General features: G+C 52.1%; 3 protein-coding genes across 3 annotated transcripts; all 3 read right to left on the bottom strand.

The window, feature by feature from the left end:
* Positions 1 to 1208: 1208 nt before the first annotated feature.
* LOC136477007 (thaumatin-like protein 1) lies at positions 1209 to 5157 on the bottom strand. The gene is made up of 4 exons (XM_066475009.1): positions 4664 to 5157; positions 3836 to 4511; positions 1756 to 3456; positions 1209 to 1675 (listed from the first exon to the last, which is right to left on the bottom strand). Exons 1-3 carry the CDS (start codon positions 4731 to 4733, stop codon positions 3243 to 3245), a joined length of 960 nt encoding a protein of 319 aa, XP_066331106.1. The 5' UTR covers positions 4734 to 5157; the 3' UTR covers positions 1209 to 1675; positions 1756 to 3242.
* A 3423-nt stretch (positions 5158 to 8580) lies between these two features.
* LOC136469594 (uncharacterized mitochondrial protein AtMg00810-like) lies at positions 8581 to 9831 on the bottom strand. The gene is made up of 2 exons (XM_066467722.1): positions 9439 to 9831; positions 8581 to 9189 (listed from the first exon to the last, which is right to left on the bottom strand). Exons 1-2 carry the CDS (start codon positions 9829 to 9831, stop codon positions 8581 to 8583), a joined length of 1002 nt encoding a protein of 333 aa, XP_066323819.1.
* Positions 9832 to 13472: 3641 nt separating this feature from the next.
* On the bottom strand, positions 13473 to 16085 carry LOC136472962 (uncharacterized). The gene has a single exon (XM_066470663.1). It carries the CDS (start codon positions 15594 to 15596, stop codon positions 13686 to 13688), a length of 1911 nt encoding a protein of 636 aa, XP_066326760.1. The 5' UTR covers positions 15597 to 16085; the 3' UTR covers positions 13473 to 13685.
* Between the last annotated feature and the right edge of the window lie 8795 nt (positions 16086 to 24880).

The following is a 24880-nucleotide window of genomic DNA, read 5'->3' as shown; positions in this document are numbered from 1 at the left end:
GAGACATTCAAACAGTTGGATTAGGCATGAGAAATCAATGCCTGTAATCCCACTGTTGGACAGGATAAGGCAAATGATAATGGAGAAACAAGATATTAGGAGGACACTATCAAGCAGGATGACAGACAAGATCTTGCCTCACATCACAAAAAACTTCATGCTATGAGCAGGAACTTGCACTATGTGATACACAGAGGTCCTAACAATACTGCTGAGATTCAAGGCACTACAAAGGAACTAAAAACTTGGAGGCACACTGTGGACCTTGAGACTAGGACATGCAGTTGTCAGAGGTGGCAGATTACTGGATTGCCCTGTACTCATGCTCATTGTCTCATAAATTCTATGCACAACAGAAGTGTGAAAGATTATGTAGACAACTACTACTTTGTTGCTATGTTCAAGAAAGCCTATGAGAATGTGGTACGCCCAATGACAGATAGAACTCAGTGGCCTAAAGTTCAAATGGATTTCAAACTATGGCCTCCCCATTTCAAAAGGGCTATAGGGCGTCCAAGAAATAGAAGGATCAAAAGTTCTGAAGAAGGTGGTAAGAAATGTAGGCAGATGCATTGCAAGAGGTGTGGTTAGTTCGGTCATATGATGAAGACCTGTAATTTTATTATTTTGATGCACCCCCACCTAAGCCAAAGAGGGTGAGGACAAAGAAATGTAGTGGTACAACCACTGTGTCCACCCAACAGTCACATATTGAAGGCCATTCTATTAGTGTTGCAACACCAACGCCAGCACTAACAAACAGCCCAGCAACAAACACTAGAAGGTAACATGAAGCAGTGGACACTTTATTTTTCTCAGAATTATTACTTCTTTGTGTTCTGAATGTTTTACCTTGTTTCTACTTCCTAACAGCCACAAAAGGGCGTTGGTAGATGCACCTGAAGGCTTGCCGCAGAGTAAGAAGATGAAGAAGCTGATCACAACTAAGACAAGCAAGACCAACAAGAAAACAAAGACTACTACAGAGGGAACAAGCAAGACTGTGACCATTGCACATGATGTTTCCAACAAGAGGGTGAGCAAGAAGAAACTAATAATGGACTTGTGATGCCAGTTATGACTTCTTTTGTATAATGCCACATTTATGTAGAACGGGTAATGGACCTGTTATGTCAAAGTCAGACTTATGTAATGCCTGTTGTAGTCTCATATGGCAAGTTATGTAGTCTCATATGGCAAGTTGCACATTTATCAACATCAGTTATGTAGTCTCATATGGCAAGTTGCACATTTATCAACTAGCTGGAAACAGGTTCACAAACAAAGTCTTACAAATAGCTGGATACATGTTAGGCTGCTACCATCTTCACTTAACCAACAACACTAACACTAAAACGAAAAGTTTTGCAGCAGCAACTACAAGCAGCCTCTCTCCTATCTTTTCAATATTGTTGTTAAAAGTGGCGTGGCTGTCAACTAGAGCCTTGAGCATTGCCTCTGAATCTTTCAGATGAATGACAACACTGTGCAGCAGATCTTGGCAGGCCTCAACACCTTGGTAGGCCTTCACCATGTCATTGTCAGCCTTCACCACCTCCAGCGCCATGCCGTCTCGTCCTCTTATCTGACTGCAACCGCGGGGAAGATGGCCTTGGGCGACCAAGTATTCCGCATACTGTTCTTCAAACATGTATGTGCCACAAGCAAAATCGGTCTGCAAACCATAGATGGGACAACTTGAACTTAAAAAACCAGATCTATCACCATGACAATAACAAGTCAACAAAAACTTACATGCTCAAGCAGTGGACACTTGTAGAACCTCTTCCCCTTGCTACCGGTCTTCTGCGAGACGCATCGGATGAGTTTGGTTCCGCACTTGGAGCAAGCAAACAATGGCAAGAAGCCTGCAGGGTCCCTGTACGGCTCAACAGACAAGGGGGGCAAGTGAGGCGCGCCGTAGGGGGTGGAATGTGAGCTCGATGCCATCCCAGAAGCCCAAACCTAAGGAACTAGGGTTCCTGCAAAAGGGAGACGGAGGACAGGGAGAGAATGAGGCTGAGAAGAATGGAGAGGAAGACGGGTGCGGGTCCGGTCCGGGTCCGATCTGGTTTATGTGGTTCAACTAGACCACGAACGCGACTCAAGCCGGCTGGGGCAAAATCGTCTACTCCATCCCTGACACAAGAAATTCTTATTTTAATCAGCGCGGTGTCCACTGGCAAATAACAAAGAATTTATAATGGTACTAGATAAAGAAGTGTCGTTGCGGTGTGTGCTAGCCAATTAAAAGTTTATGCGGTGTCCCACGGCAAAATTTGCCTATATTTTATCCAGGTTATGTATTCTCAATGTTAGAATAAAACTTCTAGCATATTGGAGGAATCTTGCTGATGAGTAAAGAATGCAGAATTTGTGTTTGAGCACTTGTTCATTGATATTAAATTGCAGAATTTGTCTTTGAGCGATTGTTCCTTGGGATTAAAATGTTGGGTTGCTAGTCTTCTGTGTAGGTATCTATGGATTGACTATTTATTGAAGATATGATTTGAGCAAATTTGTCATTATTATAAGCTGCCAATATGTATATTATGACAAGTAATGGCTTATTTTGTTCTTTCGAATGTTTTTTATTATTATTATTTATGATATTTTAAGATCTTCCAAATACTGGTAGTATACTGTGTACAAGCTAATAGGAAAAGGCAAGGAAGATGATGCAATATTGGCATGCAGCTTTGTAGGCTTCCACATAGCAAACAAACTCTGTACTGTGGACGGCGGCGCTGCGAACAACCAGCTCCCGGTGGTACGTCCTCTGCAGATCAAATGGTTACAGTATCCATCTGGGATATTTTTTTACGCGCCTTACTGAAAAAGTAGAAAAAGGGACCCGACGACAACATGGCAACCTGAATCGCATCACTCTGTGCACCTGTGCAGATCAAATGGTTACAATATCCATTTGAGATATCAGATCGCATATTCTTGTCATTCCAATGTGACGCCGGGTCAGCATGCGGCGTCGATCACGCCCCCCAAAGAAAAACAGTTGATGCGCAAAGAAGAGAATAATGCAAAGAGAAATGTTTCCGAAAGGCTATGAGCTTATGCAATGCATTCATGGAATTCCGATTGCCAACTTGTAACACATCATTCCGTTTCTAGCACCTATCCACAAACAAAAAGCCTACAGAATATTCTCAACCCATTGCTGATCACTACTGCTGCTCTAATCCTCTTCCAGTCTGAAAATAACTTGTGGATCGCACCTTACCGAATCATAGCAAGCTGACCATGGGATGATACGGTGCAAGTTGTGCAACAAGCAAGGTCACCACTGCAATTGCCAGGGCAGATCGGAGCACAGTGGACGCCGACCACCATGACGTTATTTTCAGAGCACTGGCGTCACTTGCCTTCAAGGATGCAAGCCACACTGAATCTTCCAGTTGCTCGTGGCTTGGCCTCCGCGACGAATGTTTGGATTTGTCGCTGCAAAAATGTCAAAATAAATATTGATGAAGTCTGCACAGCATATTAGTAGTTCGTCAACAAGAGCATGAACTTGTGAAGTTAACTAAGCAACAGATGTGAGACCCTCGATCAGTCTGATGTGTTCCTTGCAGTTCCAACTCGGCAGTTGTGACTTTCTAGTCACACAGCACACAAGGTGGCAAGGTGCCGAGTGGGGACAGAAGGAAAAAGATGGGAAAGAGAAGAGTACAAATCAAAGCTTCTTTGCTTTGCTCCAAGACTAAGAATTCCGAATCAAGACCTCCTCCTCCTCACGTAATCTATGTCAAACAAGCATTGCAGCTCGAAATTGCAACTGAAACTGAAAGTGAGCAAGAGGTAATGAGAAGAACCTAACCTGGTCGGAGTGGATTTGGGGCAGAAGGTGATGGTGTAATCGGTGTGGTTGCAGGTGAAGGTGGATGTGGCGTCGTCGTAGGCGTAGCTGTAGGACTTTGGGCACGCCGACTTGAAGAGCTGCGAGTACTGCGACGGGTGGCAGGTGTTGGGGTTGCCGTAGGCGCCGTTGCAGCAGTACTCGGGGCTGCCGAACGCCTCGCACGCGCTGCGGCAGGCGCGGCCATCGTCGGCGCGGAGCTCGTCGGGGCAGCGCTCGTTGAGGTCGACGAGGCAACCCGTGTCGGGGCAGTCCGGCGCGGCGGCCTGCACGAGCATGGGCAGGTTGTAGCCGTCGACGAGGCTGACGTCGTAGAAGTCCTTGCCCCCCGCGCCGTCGAGCGTGAACTCGGCGAGCGTGGCGGGCGGGGACGCCCCCGCGCCGCGGCACTCGACCTCGCCGGATCCGCAGTCGCCCGTGGCGCAGGAGCCCTTGCCGGAGCCGTCGAAGGCGCAGCCGGACCGGCCCCAGAAGCGGCCCGACCACCCCTGCGGCGCGTACAGCGAGCGCGACTGCCCTGGAGACAGCGCGAACCCCGTCGTCTCCAGCGGCGGCGTCCCCGAGCCCGACAGCAGGCCCGGCCACACCGTGTCGTCGCAGCGGTTGGTGAAGGTGAACGTGATGCCGCACACCGACCCTGCGCGACGGACGGACGGACGCGGGCACCACACCGGAAACAACCGACGCGGGTTCAGTCAGTCATACTTACGGCTTGCCCATCCACCCCCCCACGAATCCAAGCAATCAATCCAAAGGCGAGGAAACGAATCAGAGCCGACACGTACGTACCTTGGAAGAAGGAGAGGATGAGGACGGCGATCGAGGCCGGCGAGCCCGGCAGGCGCGCCCGAGAAGCCATTGAAGGAGGTGGCACAGTGCTGGGAGGGAAGCTCGAGCGCGAGGCGTGCTGGTGGTCGGGAGCTCGATTGTGAGGCTGGATGGGCGATTGGTACTAGCTAGAGTGAGGAGGAGCCGGGGCGTGTGCGGCCATGTAATAAGGCGGCGGCGGCGGCGGCGGCGGCGGCGGCGGTTGGGGGGAGTGGAGGGGGAGGTGGACCCGTGGAAGTGGGCGCGACCCTCACGGCCCGTATCCCCCTACCTCGCCTCGCCTTCGCTTGCGGAGCGGGGGGGGAACGGGGGATGCGCCGATGTGGGGGTGGGGCTGCGGAAGCCGGGAGGCGTGCCGTGCGTGGCTTGCCGGTTTTATAACCGCCGGGGACGGACGGTGAGGACCGGCCGGCACCGGCAGCAAACCAGTCAGTCAATTCAAACCGAGATGAGTTCCGTTCTCTCCTCTCGTCTCATGGGTCAAGCAATCAGCGATTTGGAAGGGTCCTATTCAAAGGGACAAAACAGATCTGGCGTGGCTCACCCTCCTTTTTCATTCATTCACGAGTCGTGGCTCATGCAGTCAGTCGTGTTTGAGAAACATTTTGGGAGAGAAATACAGCACGGTAGCTACAGATTCCGGGAGCACGAGCATGACATGGGAGGAGAACAGGCGGGGCCAGTGGCTGCCCGATGATTGCCAATTCTAGTTTGGCTTGGCGTTGGTGAGTAGAGTAGCTGGTGACGACAACCTCTTGTCTGCTTCCGCTGCGTAGAATACCTGTCGCTGCCACGCATCGGGAGCGTACGTCACGTCATTGCCTCATTGGGCGGTTTTGTACTTGGATGTACGAAAGGCCGCGACGCATATGCATAGTTGACTCGGTTGGCACCACGTTCGCGAGTCCGTGCTCTCCCAACGTGGAAGTGGGGCGCCCTCCCGCTCGCTCGCCTGGCTGGCCGCTAGCGGTCCGATCGGCGATCCAAGGGCCAGGCACGCGACAGCGAGAAAGGCTGGGGAATCCACGTGCGGTCCGCGTAGGTCTTCTTGAGGCCGATTCTTCGCACGTAAGCAAACCGACCGACCGACCGACGATGGATCGTGTCTACTAGTACTACGGGACACGCGCGGCGCCTGCGGGAGTGGAGTGGCAACACAAGGAGTCGAGGACGACTGGGCGAGGAGGCCGCCGTGGAAAGGCAGCCGCGATCGTCTTTCCCTAACACGAGCAGCAGCAGCCGCCGCCGCCTCACTGCTCTTCCCAATCCTCACGGTGGCCCGATCGACCTGACTGCCTGCCCCTTTGCCCTGTCCTCCCCTTCCTTTGTGAATGAAAAGGAAAGGAAAGAAAAGTATCGCTGGCCTCAGCGTGCGTCGTCCTCCACTCCAGACTCCACCATTGGCGATGACGCGATGTGCCGTGCCGATCGGGCGCTGCTGCTGCTGGACCTGGCTGGACTCGTGTAGTCGTGCCGACTGACCGGCGAAGCCGCGGGCGGCGGCGCTCCCGGCCGGGCTGAGTATGTTCCAGTCGATGTGGCCCCGAAAACTGACGGAGCGATCGACGACGCGCCATCGACACGTCGGCGAGGGCGGATAGAGGCGGCATCCCAGCCTCCCAGGGAGTGCATGGGCACGTGCCCACTGTGCGATGTCGGCCGGTCCTGACGCTGTCCTGGACTCCTGCCTCTGCTTGCACATCACTTTGCTGTTGCCGCTTCAGCAGCAGCTCATCCGATCCTGATGGAACGCTGGACCATCATGCGCCTAATCCTGATCGCTTTGGCTGTCGTGCGAAGGAATCACCAGCAGAATCTTACAGACCATGCACCCATGCCTTACCTTTGGATTCAGGCTCAGATTCTGGGCAGTGCAAATTGCAACGCTGATAAGATTCGTCTGCACCGCCTAATCACCCGAACCTCACTTGGCCGATCTCTCTCCCCCACTCATCCAAACAGACTGCTGCGTGCTGCAGGGTACCACCTACAGGTCCAGGCCCTCAGTCCGTGTCTGCCTTCCTCGTAACGACGGAAACACTGAATCTCGCAAAATTCCTGCAAAACAGTTGGTGAAAATTTTGAACCTGGCAGTGCCTAAGATAGTTGAGCTACTGTACAAGTGAATGAATGTTAAGAGCAAGCCCAGATGGTTGCATTCGCAGGGTCGCAAACCCCCCTCCTTGTTCTTCGCTAAAAAGCTAGGCTGAAAGGTACGGTTCACTAATTTATGATGAGACTGTACCATGATTAATAAGTAAGGCTGATAAGTTCAAGTAAACATAAGCTTCAAAGAAATGGATATGGCCACATCAACTGTGCATTCGATCCGGTACTTCAATACAACACGACTGATGCACGCACCTATCAATTCGCTGCAGCAGTTGTTAAGAATCGACGGTGCATATGACGATAAGACGCATATTGCATGTCTGAATCGGATCCAAATAGGACATGCGCCAGCAAAAAAGATTGGGTCAAAGCGTGAAAATGACAGAACTTCTTTATTTATGTTATCTAGGAAATTGAGGATACTTAGCAAAAAGAAAAAGAAAAAGAAATTGAGGACAAGGGTTGGCAATGGATTTGTCCCTAAAGACGCACTACAACAACCAAGAAGCCTCAAACCTTCTGCCTTTCTGAACTGAGACGTGGGTGCTTTCTTCCAGCTATAGCGAAAGGGCATATCATCCACCCAAAAGAAAACTCCTAAAGCTTAGTCTAGAACATGTTGTATTCGCAAATTGAACTTGATGAGAGAAAGAGCTAAATTGTTCTGCTTTCCATAATTCTTCGACATATATATGCTGCTCGTCGGTGGACAGCGAAAGCAGACTTGCAGCTAGGTAGCACAGTTAGAAAAGTAATAAACGTTCTTTAATTTGTGACAATATTTGTCAAACCAAAACAATCAATTTGACTAGCCCAAGCAATTCACTTTGTCGCTTTGAAGTTTGAACCCCTATACGAGATATCGATTCTATTTTGTCCCAAGAACTATTTAAATGGTCCAATTCACTCCCAATGATGTACGGGATTTTTTTTTAAAAAAAAAACTGTTGCTCCTTGTACGAGTTATGTCATGTGTTCAAATCTTTTGGGTAATTAGCTGGTATCATAATATATGCTGAAAAAAAATACTCTGATGTTTTTTTTTTTTTTTGCTTATTTTTCATGCACTTTTGTGTATATGTGGAGGGCTAATGTAAATTTAAGTGCTCCCAATTGATAAAAGCAAGCGTGAAAAAAAAATCAGAACTATTTATGTATCATAGGGTATATGATGATGCCGGCACACCTTACACAATTTAAACCCAGAACATAGCTTTGACATGTGTAAGAGAACAAGTGACTGAAGTGCTCAATTGTATTCACCAGATGGAGCTTGTACATATACAGAGAACGAGTGGTCTAGAGGACTAACGGTTTCCTACATGCTAGGAAGACCCGGAAGACTAGGATCATAGACATGTTCTTCTACACCCCCCCCCCCCCCCCCCCCCCCCACCCCCCCTCAGTTACATCATCGGTGTTAGAAACGCACAAGCTAGACTTAAACTGGTTGAACAATGCACTGGGCAAACCCTTCGTCATGATATCAGCATACTAGTGTGTAGTTTGTACTTGAACAACACGAAGCTGCCCAAGTGCAACCTTCTCACGCACGAAGTGCAGATCCAGCTCAACATGCTTTGTACGCCGATAATGAACTGGATTTTCAGAGAGATACACCGCTGAAATGTTGTCGCAATAAATTACTGTGGCCTTGTTGATTGGAACGTGCAGCTCTTGCAAAAGGTTCCTGAGCCAGCACACTCCGCTGTGGCGTGTGCCACGCCGCGGTATTCGGCTTCGGCACTTGATCGAGATACCATGGTCTATCGCTTGGACGACCAAGACACCAATGAGTCACCAAGGAACACGCAGTAGCCTAATGTGGATCGTCGGGTGTCAGGGCACCCTGCCCAATCTGCGTCGGAGTAGGCAGTCAGGTGCGTTGTCGGTGATGCCGAGATGCGCAGACCATTGTCGAGTGTTCCACGCAGGTACCGGAGAATGCGCTTGACAATTCCCCAGTGTACTTCCCGTGGCGCGTGCATGAACAAGCACGCCTGATTCACAGCATATGCAAGATCAGGACGTGTCAAGGTCAGGTACTGGAGTGCACCCACAATGCTGCGGTAGAACGTCGGGTCATTGAAGAGGGCACCCTCCGTCAGGGAGAGCTTTGGCTTGGTGTCGACCGGTGTCGGAGCAGACTTGCAGTTCAGCATCCCAGCGTGTTCAAGAATGTCTTCAGCATATTGTGCTTGGTTGAGGAAGAAGCCATGTTCGTCGCGCCGAACTTGCACACCGAGGAAGAACCGGATGTCACCAAGATCCTTCATTGCAAATTCTTGGCGAAGCAGCTTGACGATGTGTGCCAAGAAATCACTTGTCGAAGCGGTGAGCAGGATGTCATCGACATAGACAAGCAAATAAGTTGTCTGACCAGTGTGAGTGAAGACGAAGAGCGATGCATCGGAGCCGGTGGAGATGAAGCCAAGGCACCGGAGCTAGCCACCAAGACGCTCAAACCACGCCCTGGGCGCTTGTTTAAGTCCATAGAGGGACTTGACAAGACGACAGACATGGTTCGGGTATCTCTGATCGATGAAGCCTGCAGGTTGATGGCAGAACACTTGTTCGACAAGGTCGCCGTGCAAGAACGCATTCTTGACATCGAGTTGATGTACCGGCCACGAACGCGAAGCTGCAAGATGAAGGACTGTCCGAATTGTTGCAGGTTTGACGACCGGCGAGAAGGTCTGGTGGGAGTCGACGCCCGCACGCTGGTTGAACCCACGGACCACCCATCGAGCCTTGCGGCGCTCCAGGGTTCCGTCGAGGTTCAGTTTGTTCTTGAAGATCCACTTCCCTGTGATGACGTTTGCACCAACCAGCCGTGGCACGAGTGTCCAGGTGCCATTGGACACGAGGGCATCGTACTCCTCTTGCATCGCCTGCCGCCATGTCAGATCGCGGAGCGCGGCATGGACAGAGCCTGGTGGAGAAGACAGCGTCGTGGTGGTGGTGAGGTTGGCGTACTTCGGGTTGGGGAGGACGATGCCGTGGCGGCCTCGAGTCATCATGGGATGCCGAGGCGGCTCGGCTGGCCCTGCACCAGACGTCGTGGCCACTGTCGTAGAATCCGCCAGAGGTGTTGCAGTGCGTGATGGTGGCTGTACTGCAGCGTGGTCGTCGATGAGGTGAGGCAGCGCCGTTGTGGACCCAGAGCGGGTGGTCGCAGCCGTCGTAGACGTGGAAGATGTGGTGCTCGGCTGATGCACCTATGGCGCACTAGTAGTGCTGATCACAGGTTGTGGAGCTGGAGCACCAGCTGCCTGCTGACGACATGGTGGAGGCAGAATCATCACGTCCTGATGAAGAGGCTGAGAACGTGCCGGTGACACAGTGGCGGGCACAGGTAGCTCCTGAGCAAAAGGAAAAACGTTCTCGTCGAAATATACATGACGAGAGGTTAGTACACGACGAGACTCAGGGTCGTAGCAGCGATATCCTCGTTGTTCCGCTGGATAACCCAAGAAGATGCACTTGATCGAGCGGGGGGCGAGTTTGTGCGGTGCGGTAGCAGCAGTGTTGGGGTAGCAAAGGCAACCAAAAGTGCGTAGGTGTTCATATGTGGGTGGCACGCCAAAGAGGAGCTCATGCGGGGTTTGCTGAGCGCGTGGGCGACATGGTCGGCGGTTGATCAAGTATGTAGCAGTGCTGAGAGCATCCGGCCAAAAACGGGGTGGGATAGAAGCATGGAACAGCAGTGCACGCACACTGTCATTGATCGTGCGCAAGACCCGCTCAGCTCGTCCATTTTGCTGGGACGTATACGGACAAGTGAGGCGCAGTGAAATGCCATGCGTGGTGCAGAAAGCTCGAGTTGCAGTGCTATCGAATTCGCGACCATTATCAGTGTGAAAACACTTGATGTCACGCTGGAACTGAGTTCGCACAAACGCATGGAAAGAAATTAAAGTGGGAAGAACATCCGACTTACGACGGAGTGGGAATGTCCAGACATAGTGAGAATAATCATCAAGTACAACTAAGTAAAACTGAAAACCAGAATTGCTTGTTATTGGTGAGGTCCAGACATCACAGTGAAGGAGATCAAAAGGAGAAGAAGAAACATTATTGGAGGTGGTAAAGGGCAAACGCACATGCTTGCCCAAGCGACATGCATGGCATGTGTGTTTGCCGGATTTGCTACAGGAAAAACCAAAGGAATGCAAGACACGACGCAAGGAGTCCTCTCCTGGACGGCCAAGACGGGCATGCCACAGCTTGGAGTCTTGGGAGGCCAGAAGAGCCTGAGCTTGCGCTGGACCACTGGATGTCGGCCATCGAAGGGGATAGAGATCGCCGGATGAGTCACAGCGGAGCAGAACCGTCTTGGAACGAAGATCCTTTATGGAAAAACCACACGGGTCAAATTCGACAGAAACGGAATTGTTGCGGGTGAGAGAACGAACTGAAATAAGGTTCTTAATCAAATGAGGGGAGATAAGAATATTATTCAGTTTAAGAGATGAGGATGGTGTAGGCAAAAGAGCGTGTCCATGGGACTGGACCGAAAGGGGAGCACCGTTGCCAACAATAATATGAGAGGGTGAAGGAAGGGACGAAGGGGATGAGAGGATACCGGAATTGGAGGCCATGTGAGAGGTGGCCCCGATGTCGAGGAACCAATCACCACCACCGTGTCCTCCAAGCGGAGCGTGAGTCGACGCATCGTGGAGGGCGGAGAGGAGGCCATGAGGAGGCTGCTGTTGCTGCATGGCGAAGGGGTTCGCCTCGCCGAAACCGATCTGTGGCGCTTGCGGGAGCTGGGGCGCCTGGAACGCAGCCAGCGCCTATGGCTGGGGCGTACCGGGACGCTGGGCGAGGGCACCCTGAGGCGGAGCACGCCATTGGTTCGTGGGCCAGGCCTGCACGTAGCCAGTCCACGGATTGTATGCCTGGCCCCACGATGGCGGAGGCCCGGAAGAAGCGGATCCACCTTGTGGATGAGCGGTGCTAGAGGCGTTCCCGGTATTGCGGAACCGCCCGTCCGCGTTCTTGCGCTTTTTGCGGCGATCACCGCCCGTGGAGGAAGGAGCATGGCCGCCATGGTTGGCGGGCCGAGGTGGAGCAGAAGTGTTGGAGGAGCCCGTGTTGGAGGAGCCCGCCGCGAGGAGTGCCATGGCAGCCGCCATCTTGCGTGTTAGAGACTTGCGCTGCTCCTCCTGCACGAGGTAGGACCGAGTGTAGAGGAACGTGGGCGGCGGCACCTTGGAGGAGAGGACGGCGACGGCGCCACTGTAGTCAGGATGGAGGCCGCGGAGAGTGTTGATGACGAGGGCCTGATCGGTGACGGCGGCAGGGCGTCGGCCAACTACTTGAGACGGCCACAGTACTCCGTGATCGACATGTCCCCTTGATAGAGACTGTGGAAGTCTTATTGCAGGAAGATGGCGCGCTGGAGGCTGTTGTCGAGGAACTGGCTGTTGATCGCCTGCCAGACGGATTGCGCCGTGGAGCGGGGCTGATAGACCGCATCCATCAGGTCCTTGGACAGAGTAGTGTAGAGCCAAGAGTTGATGCTCGAGTCGTTCTGGCACCACTCGGGGTCATGTTGCATGAGGGCGGCGTCAATGGTGCCATCCACATGATCCATGAGGCCAAACTTCTTGAACGTCGGTTCAAAGAAGGTACGCCACTGGCGGAAATTGGCGGCGTCCATTTCGAGGATCACTAGAACATGGGCCCGAATGTTGACCATGGCAATCGTGGCAGCAGTGGGAGTGTCCGCGTCGGGAAGAGTGGCGAAGGGGTTGGACGCGGCACTGCGAGAGGAGCTGGAGGATTGGGAGGGTGACGCCATGAGGAAGACGACGTAGAGCAGTGAGAGAGGCAGCGGAAGAATGGAGCAGGAAGCGGCTGATACCATGTAAGAGAACAAGTGACTGAAGTGCTCAATTGTATTCACCAGATGGAGCTTGTACATATACAGAGAACGAGTGGTCTAGAGGACTAACGGTTTCCTACATGCTAGGAAGACCCGGAAGACTAGGATCATAGACCTGTTCTTCTACAACATGGATGGAAAAATAAGAAAATGTTCATTTGGGGCTGGTCCGGTTTAGCGTTTGAGAGAACAAATTGAGTTAAACGAGTAACAAACTGAATAGTTGAGAGTAGTAAATGGACTATTAGTATTTCCCAATTAACAAATGAAGATACAAATTCTTTTTGTCCAACAGAGATCAGCATAAAATATTTAGCGCTGTATATGGTTCAAGTTCCTGCATTAATTAGCACAGTACATGGATGGATTCCTTAAGAGCCAGCAAAGAAACCACGTGATTCATGTCAAAGAAATTCTTTTTCAGTAAATGAGTAAAACCTAATATACATCAATGAGCAGGTTCAAGTGACAAGACAGAGTACAATATGCTGATCTGCCCCAAAAATGTGGCTGTGCTAGTCACCAAATAAGATAGAGTTAAGAATTAAAGCTGATGCTGATATCCACACAAACAAAACTTCACTGATTTTGCCTCCACTATCAAGGGATAAGTATGTCCCCTAAGAAGGGTTATGCTATACCACATTGTTCACCACCAAATGAGATACAGGTTTAGGAAAACCTATAAGAAAAAACCTTCTGATGATATCCTCAAAACAAAACTTTACGATCGCCTCCAGTATCAAGAAGCTAGGTCCCAACCAAACATGAAAACGACACGGATTACTTCAAAAAAGTTTCACCTATGTTTTTTTCCCTCTGAATGAACATAAGAAGTTTAACCAGACTATGAATAAAGTTACCTGAATGATCTATATACAGTAGTCAGTTGATGTACGTGAAATTGTGAAGGTGAAGCGGCAGCCATCCTTCTGTTTCTGTTTCCGTTTTATAATAACACAAGTTAACAGCAGCGTTTGATCAATAGTATCCTACTCTGGACTGGTAGAGCTCCATCCTAATCTTGGCCTCGGGCAGCAAGCTCTCGATCACCGGATCCTGTGACATGTATCCCTGCTTCCACGCCCAGTCGAGCACCGTCAAAATCTCGGCCTGCGCGAGGTCCTCGCTGTCGGGGACGTTGTGCGCGAGGTAGCAAACGAGGACGAGCGCCGCCGTCTGGACCACCTGCTCGCCGAAGTAGACGAGCTGCACCAGGTGCTTGGCGCCGCCGTGGGCGATGATGGACTTGCAGTGGTCCACGTGCAGGTAGTTGTCCATGCACGCGAACTTGGCCAGCGCCGCCGCGGCCTCCAGGCTCACGTCGGCCTCCCGCTCGTCGAGGAGCCTGACGAGCGGGCCGATGACCCGGGTCTCCGTCGCCCGGAACGTCCTCGACAGACACCCCAGGCACGTGATGCAGGGGATGAGGAGGTCGTCGTAGTCGGCCTTCTCCACGACGCGGAGGAGCTGGTCCACCACGGCGCGCGCCGAGGGGGAGGTGGGCTTGAACGCCGACCGCCGGAGCTCGGCGTTCTCCTCGGCGACGCGGCAGATCTCCACGAGCGCCATCGCCGAGTTGTACTGCACGTCGCCCGTGGCCTTCTCGAGGAGGATCGAGAAGCAGAGCAGCGCCCTCGACTCCGTGATGTTCTTGCAGATGGCCGGGTTGCCCGTGGCCAGAGTGCCCAGCGCCCGGGCGGCGTGCGCTTTCAGGTAGTCTTTGATCTCCGGGTCCTCGTACTCCCTCCCCCGCGTGCTCGTGGCGGACATGGACGCGTTGTGCAGCCTCATCCCGGCCATGCCCACGGGTCTGGCGCTGGGACCGGGAACCGTCGCACTCATCGAACTACCGGCGCCTGTCCCGCCGGCGCCGCCCACGGTTGGTTTCGCCGCGGCCACGGCGGCGGCGGTGGTGGCAGTGGCGGCTTTCTCCCCGCTGCCCGAGGGGTCCTGTGAGCTGTCGTTGCTCTTCTTGTCCATGAGCACGGAGTGGATGGACATCTTGGAGGCGACGGCGTACTTGGAGTGCTCCTGCACCGTCTCGAAGGCGAGGTGGGAGACGAGGAGGCGGATGACGTTGTGCTGGAGGAAGGCGTCCTGGCATTTGGGGTGGTTGGCGGCGAGCTCGGAGACCGCCCACGCCACCATCCCCTGCACCTTCATGGGCGCGTCCTTGAGGATCTTGACGAAGGAGGTGCAGACCCCGGCGAGGATCATGAGGTCGACGCACTCGGGGTCGCGGCCGAGGAGCCCGATGGCGAGCGCGGCGCTCTCCTGCGCGTCGGCGCGTCCCTCCTTGATGAGCCGCAGCAGCGGCGGGACGCCGTCCTCCTCGATGATGAGCCTGCCGTAGCGGTCGTTGTCGCGCGCGAGGGAGACGACGCTGGCGGCGGCGTCGGCGCGGGCCTCGAGCCCGCCGTACTGCAGCACGGCGATCTGCTCCCAGATGAGGAAGAGGATGGGCTCGTTCTGCGCGATGGGGGGCAGGCCGATGTGGTCGTCCTCCTCGTCCTCGTCGGAGGCGGCGTAGTTGGAGACGCGGAGGATCCAGGTGAGGTCCCCGAGGGAGTTGTCGAGCAGGTAGGAGGCCTTCTTGAACGACCCCGCGGGGATGATGGTGAAGACGCGGCGGACGAAGCCGTGGCCGCAGCAGCGCTCCAGCAGCGCGGCGGCCTTGTCGAGCGCCTTGTCGGTGTCCTCGAGGATGCGGCGCGCGGGGCGCTCGTAGAGGTCGGCGCGTGCCGCCTGCCGGAGCAGCGTGGAGAGGCGCTCCAGCTTGGCCTTGAGGTCCTGGCACTCCTGCCGGCACGTCTGCGCCTCGTCCGCCCACTTGATCACCTGCTCCGCGAGCTGGATCGGCCGCGCAAGGCTCGCCTTCAGGTCGTCCATCCGCGCGAGCCCCAGCCGTTCACGTTCACGTTCAGTTCAGTGGAAGGGATCGATCGGTCGGACAATGCCGCGTGCGAGCGAGGAAGAACGAGGAGGAGGAGCCCTCGGCACCGCGTTGCGTCGCGGCCGGCCCGCCGGCCGGCTGTCGTCGTCCGGCGGCGGCGGGAAGGGGAACACGAGAACGGCGATGCCGGAGGTGAGCTAAATTTGGAATGGGAGAGGAGGAAGGGTGGAAGCGAGCCGGCTGGCCTGCCCAATATGGCGAGGTCGTGCCATTGGGAGCTGCGACCATGGAATGGAGGGGAAGAGGCGGGCGGGGAATGGGAAGGGGGGCGCGCGCGCGCCAGCCAGTTTGTTTGTTCCGTTCGTATCCTCCGGCGGCGTTGGATTCGTTGAATGTGAATGTAAATGTTCATTTATCTCTTCGATTGGAACAGTCTAGGACATGCCCTTTCACAGTGCTAACTGCACTGCTAATTCTCTTCCTTTGTTGATGAGATCACTGGTGTTTGTTACCGTTTTGTAACACTCTCTTTTGATCGAATCTTCTTTGAGATCAATATAGTTGTATGCTTGGATTTCTCGAAAAAACCTCTGGGAAAAATATGAGGAATATGTATGTATAGATATGCTATAAAAGTTCCTTTAAACCTTATAGAAAAATAAGGAGAAAATAGCATATATGAGTGTGATTTAAATAAATCACTATGTCATTGGTATCTCTTTAAAAACTCCACTGGAGAAAAATATTAGAGATACCACATATAGATTACTCCCCCAAAAACTATTTCAGAAAAAATATGAGGAGCAATATAAAGTGATATGTCGCTAAAACTCCTGAAAAACCCCAGTGGAAAAATTATGAGAAAATATGACGACATATTATTCGTATTGCCTCTTGGATAACTCACATGAAAAACATTTTTAGGGAAAAACCATGGATGAGTTGTGAGAGCAATACGTGTCTTTGATATTTCCAACAAAAACCTCGGTGGGAAAATAGAAAATATGACACATGCTTATGTTAATATTACCTCATTAAAAACTTTAACAAGAAATCTTGTAAGTAAAACTTGTGAAAGAAAAGAGTATAATATGATGCTGGTATAGATCAATATTTAGGAGATGTCTCCTCCTGATTCTGGCAAATCTCAAAGTCATCGTATACCAATTATATGTACCAATTTTTGAAACACAGAAGTTGGTAAGGACTTAGTAAATATGTCAGCGAGATTATCATATGATGTGGGGGTATTAACCCCTATACCCTTACGGCTAGGCTTAGGCCGACCCAGATCAGAGGGTCCGGTCCATCAAAAGACGACGCGCGGTCCGACCAACCTATTTGGAGTCCCGCGCAAGAAGTCAAGGCAGGTTTGGCGATCAAGCAAGGTCCTGGTCGGTTAGAATAGGAATCCTTATCCGGCCACCTATGGCAATTATAACTGGCTAGAATTAGTTTCCACATCTGTAACCCTACCCCTCGGACTATATAAGGCGGGCAGGGGACCCCTCTAAAAAACATCTCTCATTGACATACAGCAATACAATCAGACGCAGGACGTAGGTATTACGTCTTCTTGGCGGTCGAACCTGGATAAAACTTCGTGTCTATCTTGCGTCACCGTCTTATTTGTGGCTTGCGCATCTGTCTACCGACAATCTACTACCTTGGGCATACCCCTAGGTAGACTGTCGACCATATTTCGTCGACAGTGGCGCACCAGGTAGGGGTTGTGCGTACTGCTCTCCAAGCAAACAAGATGGTCATCATCTCCGGCTCCGTGGCTACACCGAATGGCCTCACGTTCACCGTCGGCCAGATCACCTGGACCACCGGCTCCGACGACTTCATCGCTATGACCATGGAGGAAGCGCAGATTCAATCTGCGTCGACCACTGCTTCACCTGCATCGGCTATGGCTCCGACCATGGTGGACACGGCTCCGACCACGGTGGATACAGCTCTGACCACAATGGATCTGGCTCCGACCACGGTACATCTGGCTCCAACCACGCCTACATCATCTTCAGCCACGCCGACAACCCGTCGTCCGCTTCCCCGCTACAAAGGGAAGCAGATCGACAACACCGACCTGCTCGACTCCATCGATCGGGTCGGCATCAAACTCGCTGAAACCCTAGCTCTGGTAAGTACAATTCAAAGTCAACCTAATGAGCAGGTAACCGTTCCTCACAACAGATCTACCTGACTAGCTCGGGCCAGTCGTCCTACACGACTTGGTACATATCTCGTGGTCATATCTACTCCTAAAGGGCGCTCCGCTCGTCGCCGGCCAGCCTCCGCGACAGGTCTCTGGCTCTCCGAGTACGAAGCCTCGATGGAGAACTACCAGGCCTAGCCCTACGGCCTGCGAAACGCTGCCTCCAACTACGCGTATAACATACAATGCTGTTCGGATCTGTGTTTTGTACATCAGCCTCGGCCGAGGCCAAGCAACTTCATCAACATGATCCGGATTGAGGATTATCAAGAAGGATCCATCCACACGGTCCAAGAGGGTGACTCCAGCTCCTCGTCTGGCATCGCATCTAACGCCTCTGTCAACACCGAGCTCCAGCATCACGACGATGAAGGCGTCGAATACGATCTGGATATCCCAGACCACGCCCCGGGGTTCCCACAATTCCCGTCTTTCCCGCCAAGGCGAGGGGGTTTGATCAATGTTGTCAGCAATGACGAACCGCCAGCAATTGGCGAAACAGAACAAGAAAGGATTGCACGCGAGGCACGCAATATTGACCGGTTTAATCACCGGCAAATTGAAGCTGAAGCAGAAGAGGAGGCACGATGCATAAGGGTCCAGCCATGCGACCTCAACAATGCTTTCGACAGGGTGGGGGACAAACAGGTCTTTAGGACTCCAAGCGCCAACGTAGCCGTCGTTATGGCGACAATGCAACGGCTACCCAACACCCCCGAAACCCAGGCAGTTCGCGATGATATACAAGCTTATCTGACGGCTGCTATGGCTTAGACCGCGGAGATGGTGAATCAAGCTCGGGCTCCATCCGTTTCAGTCGAATCAAGCCACAGCCGCCAATACTCAAGTCGCTCATAGCCACTCAACCAACGTAGCTCGCGCAACAATGACCCATCAGACAACCGTCAAGGCGGAAATGGTGGTCCTGATGGTGGTCGGGACGACAACCGCCGTCGGGAGGACAACCACCGCGACGTTCGAGATGACAACCGCTGAGATAACCGCAATAATCGCTGCGGCCGCAGGGTTAATCAGGATGGCAACCAGGATCGCCGTGATGGCAATAACGATCTCCGCTGCTACCTCGGGGAACGCGATCTGTGCGATCGCATCAACCAGAGAGCCAACGATCGAGCATCCCATGAAAGTTATCGCCGTATGGAATATGACACTACCCACGGCCCACCGGGTTTGAAGCAGTTTACTCCGCACCTTCGCCAAGTCATATGGCCCAAAAACTTCAAGCTCGAGAAACTTTAGAAGTACGACGGCAAGGAAAACTCCGAATTATGGGTCATGCTCTATGAAACTGCGTGCAGATCAGCCATGGCTGATGAGCACGTCATGTCTAACTACTTCCCAGACGCTGTTGGCCATGCAGGTCACCAATGGCTGGTCAGCTTACCGGCGAACTACTTCGATTCTTGGTAAGAGCTCAAGCAAGCCTTCATCGACAACTTCATTGCTACTTGCGAACAACCCGGCAACAAATATGATCTGCAACGGATTCGAGATCGAAAAGATGAGCCACTACGCGAGTACGTCCGGCATTTCTCGGAGATGCGCATCAAGGTCCCATCAATCTCCGACAACGAGACAATCGAGGCTTTCATCACTGGCCTCCGCTTCCACGACGCCCTAAGGGACAAGCTCCTGCGCAAGAGGCCTAAATCGGTCACGACTCTCCTGGCCACCGCTAAGAAATATGCGGACGCCAATGACGCTAAAAAGATAATTATCGAAGAAGCAGCAAGGGTTCCACGCTTCGACCACCTCCCACACCGCGACGACTACCGCAGCAATCGTGGTCGGAACGACAATTTTGACCGCCGCAACCAGCGCAATGACTCCCGCGACCACCGCGACCAACGTAATCAGCGGCGTAACCGCCGTGACGATTACAGGGGCAAGCGTGCTCGGGAAGACGACGGCGAGGTCAATACCGTTAAAAAGGGGGCGGACGTCGTAACTACGAAGATGACTACGCCAAAGCATTGAAAGGGCCCTGCCAGCTCCATCCCAAGTCAAACCATACTATGGAGAATTGTCGCGTTCTCAAGTCTATCTACATGCGTCAACAGGCTTCGGACACATCCGACAAGCCTAACGATGCAGGGGAACAGCGCAACAAGGACAACGACGATGAAGACGCAGATCCCCATCATAAGTACGTCAAGCCAACTGATCACGTGCACACCATCATTGGAGGCAAAGTGTCCATCGAGACCAAACGAGAACGCAAGCTGCTCGCCCGCGCTTGCTTGAACGTGGCCAACACCGATAACCTCCTCGCCGATCCACGGCTCCCTCCATGGTCTCACCGCGAGATCTCCTTCAGCAAAAAGGACCAATGGGCCGCAATACCTGAGCCAGGATGTTTTCCCCTGGTCCTCGATCCTTGCATCAACAAGGTTCAGTTCGACAAAGTGCTGATCGACGGTAGCAGCTCCATCGATATACTGTTCAAGAACAGTCTGCTCGCCCTGAAGATAACCCAGGCGGATCTCAAGCCATACGAGGCATAGTTCTAGGGTGTTCTCCCAGGACAGAGCTCTACACCTCTCGAGCAGATCACGCTACCTGTGCAATTCGGGACCCCGGACCACTTCCGCACTGACTACGTCAACTTCGTGGTCGCTGACTTTGACGGCACCTACCATGCTATTCTTGGTCGACCGTCGCTCACCAAGTTCATGGCCATACCTCATTATAGGTATCTGGTGCTCAAGATGCCTACTGAGAAAGGAGTTCTAACCCTCAGGGGCAACGTATACGCAGCTTATACTTGTGAGGACGACAGCTTCAAAATAGCAGAGGCTCACGACCTCTCTATTCGCATGGCCGAGACCATGCTCGACGCTAAGAAGACCTCCGCCGACCACCTGGAGATCCCAGAGCTCGAGGCTCCACGCAAGAACATCAAGTCCAAGGAGCACAAGGTGATCCAGCTAGTCGACGATGATCCCAGCAAAACGGCCCTTATCGGGGCCAACCTAGATCCCAAATAGGAAGACGCGCTCGTTAGGTTCTTGAGGAGCAATGTGGATGTGTTCGCATGGAAACCTGCTGACATGCCCGGTGTACCTCAGAACTTGATCGAGCACTCCTTGAATGTCAACAGCAAGGCCAAACCTATCAAGCAGAAGCTACGACGTTTCGCTCGCGATAAAAAGGAGGCGATTAGGGTAGAAGTTATATGGCTTTTGGCAGCTGGATTTATCAAAGAAGTGTATCACCCGGAGTGGTTAGCCAACCCAGTTCTTGTACGCAAAAAGAATAATGAATGGAGAATGTGCGTTGATTACACTGATCTCAACAAACACTGCCCTAAGGACCCCTTCGGTTTACCTCGCATAGACGAGGTCGTAGATTCAACCGCCGGTTGCGAGCTGCTTTCCTTTCTTGATTGCTACTCTGGTTATCACCAGATCGCTCTCAAAAAGGATGACCAGATCAAGACATCTTTTATTACGCCTTTTGGCGCCTACTGCTACACGACCATGTCGTTTGGGCTCAAGAACGCTGGGGCTACCTACCAACGCGCTATACAGGCCTACCTTAAAGAAGAGATAAAAGACGACCTCATCGAGGCTTATGTTGATGATATAGTTGTCAAAACCAAGGAAGCACATACCCTTGTTGACAACCTGGAACGCACCTTTGTAGCCCTTAACACATTCCAGTGGAAATTAAACCCAAAAAAGTGTATCTTCGGTGTTCCTTCTGGCATACTACTTGGCAACGTCGTCAGTCACGACGGCATACGCCCTAACCCGGAGAAAGTCAAAGCAGTCTTGGACATGAAGCCGCCTAAAAAGGTAAAGGATGTTCAGAAGCTTACCGGATGCATGGCCGCCCTCAGCCGTTACATATCAAGATTAGGCGAAAAAGGATTACCGTTCTTTAAATTGCTCAAAGCATCCGAAAAGTTTGAGTGGTCGGAGGAAGCAGACGCTCCCTTCACACAGCTAAAACAATACCTTACATCACCTCCGGTCCTCACTACTCCCAGAGAAGACGAAACACTCTTGCTTTACATTGCGGCTACTAATCGAGTGGTCTCTACGGCCATGGTGGTCGAGCACGACGAGCTCGGCCACGTCTACAAGGTACAGTGGCCAATCTATTTCATCAGTGAGGTACTCAATGAGTCCAAGACCAGGTACCCACAGATTCAGAAGTTGATCTACGCCATACTGATAACATCCCGAAAGTTGAAACATTACTTCGACGGATATCGTGTGGTGGTCATGACTGAGTACCCTCTGCGAGACATCATTAGCAACAAGGATGCAAATGGGCGCATCGTTAAATGGGCAATGGAGCTATGCCCCTTCTCCTTAGAATTTGCAAGCCGTGCTACAATCAAGTCTCAGGCACTCGTCAATTTCATTGTCGAGTGGATAGACTTAAGCATGCCTGCCTCTCTGGGGTCCGACGAGTGTTGGACGATGTACTTTGATGGTTCTCTCAACATTGACGGTGCGGGGGCAGGAGTCCTTTTCGTGTCACCATCCAAGGAGCAGCTCTGGTACGTCCTTAGGATTTATTTTCCAGCATCTAATAATGCCGCCGAGTACGAAGCATGCCTATATGGTTTGCGCATTGCGGTTGAGCTCGGCATTAAACGTCTCTATGTCTATGGAGACTCTGCTCTGGTCATCAACCAACTCAACAAGGACTGGGACACGACCAGCGAAAAGATGGATGCATACTACAAATCGATCAGAAAGCTGGAAAGCAGGTTCTATGGCATCGAGTACATACACGTGGTCCGGGACAAGAATCAAGCAGTGGATGCGCTGTCAAAGTTAGGATCATCCCAAGCCAAAATCCCACATGGCATATTCGTCCAAGACCTGCTCACGCCTTCCATCGAAGAGGAAGATTCCATGGCAGACAAGCCTCCAGACCAGCAATTGGTGGCTACGGTTCTGGCGTCGAGCACCACCGAAACGCCTCCGACCACTCATGAGCCCGACTGGAGAATACCTTTCATCAAGTACCTAATAGATGGCAGCGGTTACACTGATCGGATAGAAAACGAGCGCCTGATGCGTCGTAGTAAGCAGTACCTGCTCATCGATGGCAAGTTATGGTGCAAGAACGCAAAGGAGGAAATCTTGATGAAGTGTATAACCCAGGAGGATGGCGAACATCTCCTAGACCAAATCCACTCTAGCTCCTGCGGCAACCACGCGGCCTCAAGAATACTGGTCGGTAAGGCTTTATGAGCAGGGTTCTATTGGCCGTCAGTAGTAGCCGACGTAGAGAAGCTAGTCCGCCACTGTGAGGGTTGTTAGTTCTTCACCAAGAGAATCCACGTACCAGCATATGAGATCCAGACAATACCATCCTCCTGGCCCATCGCATGCTGGGGACTGGATATGATCGGGCCCTTCAAACCAGCTCTTGGGAAATTTACATGCGTCTTTGTGCTGATCGACAAATTTTCTAAGTGGATAGAATACATGCCTCTGGTACAGGCATCCTCAAAAAAGGCTGTCATGTTCCTCGACCAGGTCATCCACCGTTTCGGCATACCCAACAGCATCATCACTGATCTGGGTACTCAGTTCACCGGGAACGCTTTTTGGGACTTCTGCGATGAAAGGAGCATAGTAGTAAAATACGTCTCGGTGGCGCACCCTAGAGCTAATGGACAAGTTGAGCGGGCCAATGGCATGATCTTGGACGCATTGAAGAAGAGGATGTACAGAGAAAATGACAAAGCTCCCGGAAGATGGCTCAAAGAGTTACCAGCCATGGTCTGGGGCCTCAGAACTCAGCCCAGTCGTAACACCGGCGTCTCACCGTACTTTATGGTTTACAGCGCTGAGGCAGTCCTCCCAGCAGATATAGCTTTCAGATCAGCACGGGTAGAGAACTTCGACGAAGGCAAGGTCAATGAAGTACGGGAGCTAGAAGTGAATAGCGCAGAAGAGAAGCGGCTCGATTCTTGTGTACGTACGGCCAAATACCTTACTGTTTTGCGCAGGTACTACAACAAGAACGTTAAAGAGCGGTTCTTCATGGTCAGGGACCTGGTCCTGAAGTGGAAGACGAACCAGGCTAGTGTCCATAAACTCGCAACCCCATGGGAGGGGCCCTTCATGATCAAGGAAGTCACACGACCAACGTCTTACAGGTTAGCTCACCTGGACAGTATGGATGTACCAAACTCGTGGCACAACGACAAGCTTAGATGTTTCTATGCTTAACCACTGAGATATGTACTCCTTTTGTACTTTCGATTTACTTCAATAAAGCTATTATGATTTCTCCGACCACTCTAATGTGTCACTTCGAATTTTATGGTTATTCTAACTTAGCCAGTAAAAGCTGACCACCATTCCTTCTATGGTTTTCGGAGCAGGCCCTGTCTCCGATTCCTCCCAACGCGTGCATGGGATCCGCTCTCTATGATACGGGTGATCGACAGGTCCCCCCTGGTTTGACTTGTCCGCGTCTACATGTGCATAGGTCACGCACCTCACACTCTGACCACATGGCAAACTAGGGCCGCACAAACTTTTTGGGATGACGTGTCGAGCAAAATGGTACAACTAAACAGAACGTTAACATGTTCTCACTTAGTTACACCAACATGAGTATCAAGCTAAAATATGTTTTATACAAAGCAAACAAGCTTATGATGATATACAGTTACGTTATTACAAGCTTGCCTGAAGAGGCCCAAGTTTACAATAACACAACTATGTCCTTCTTCTATAGCTCTAAGCCTATTCCATTGGATGGTCGAGGCGCGCGGCACCTACTGCTCGCTGCTTCTGATATCCTACTTGAGTCTCAGGGACTCTTGTGCTGGTCGAGCTGAAGAGGATGGCCCCACCGATGCCTGGCTGGTCGAGACCGTAAGCTTCGTCGGTTGGCTTGCAACTGATGGCGTTTCCAGCTAACTTGTCGATGGCGTACCCCATACAGGTGCTGTCCCACCTCCACACAAGTTAATATCGCCAATTATCTTTGACGATAGGTCCAGCTGGGCCATCCGAAGCTCCTCAGCCTTGTTTGGGTCTACCTCCTTCGGGTACCCAG

The sequence above is a fragment of the Miscanthus floridulus genome, chromosome 8, assembly GCF_019320115.1.
Source record: "Miscanthus floridulus cultivar M001 chromosome 8, ASM1932011v1, whole genome shotgun sequence".
Lineage (NCBI taxonomy): Eukaryota > Viridiplantae > Streptophyta > Magnoliopsida > Poales > Poaceae > Miscanthus > Miscanthus floridulus.
The sequence above is the reverse complement of the archived record's forward strand: the minus strand, read 5'-3'. Positions and strand labels throughout refer to the sequence as shown.

Coding starts and splice junctions, on each gene's coding strand:
- LOC136469594 (XM_066467722.1), bottom strand. CDS start 9,831: ATGACTCGAGGCCGCCACGGCATCGTCCTCCCCAACCCGAAGTACGCC. Junction 9,190..9,438: donor CAGCTTCGCGTTCGTGGCCG/GTACATCAACTC, acceptor CACACTGGTCAG/ACAACTTATTTGCTTGTCTA.
- LOC136477007 (XM_066475009.1), bottom strand. CDS start 4,733: ATGGCTTCTCGGGCGCGCCTGCCGGGCTCGCCGGCCTCGATCGCCGTC. Junction 4,512..4,663: donor CATCCTCTCCTTCTTCCAAG/GTACGTACGTGT, acceptor TCCGTCGCGCAG/GGTCGGTGTGCGGCATCACG. Junction 3,457..3,835: donor CCCAAATCCACTCCGACCAG/GTTAGGTTCTTC, acceptor ACATTTTTGCAG/CGACAAATCCAAACATTCGT.
- LOC136472962 (XM_066470663.1), bottom strand. CDS start 15,596: ATGGACGACCTGAAGGCGAGCCTTGCGCGGCCGATCCAGCTCGCGGAG.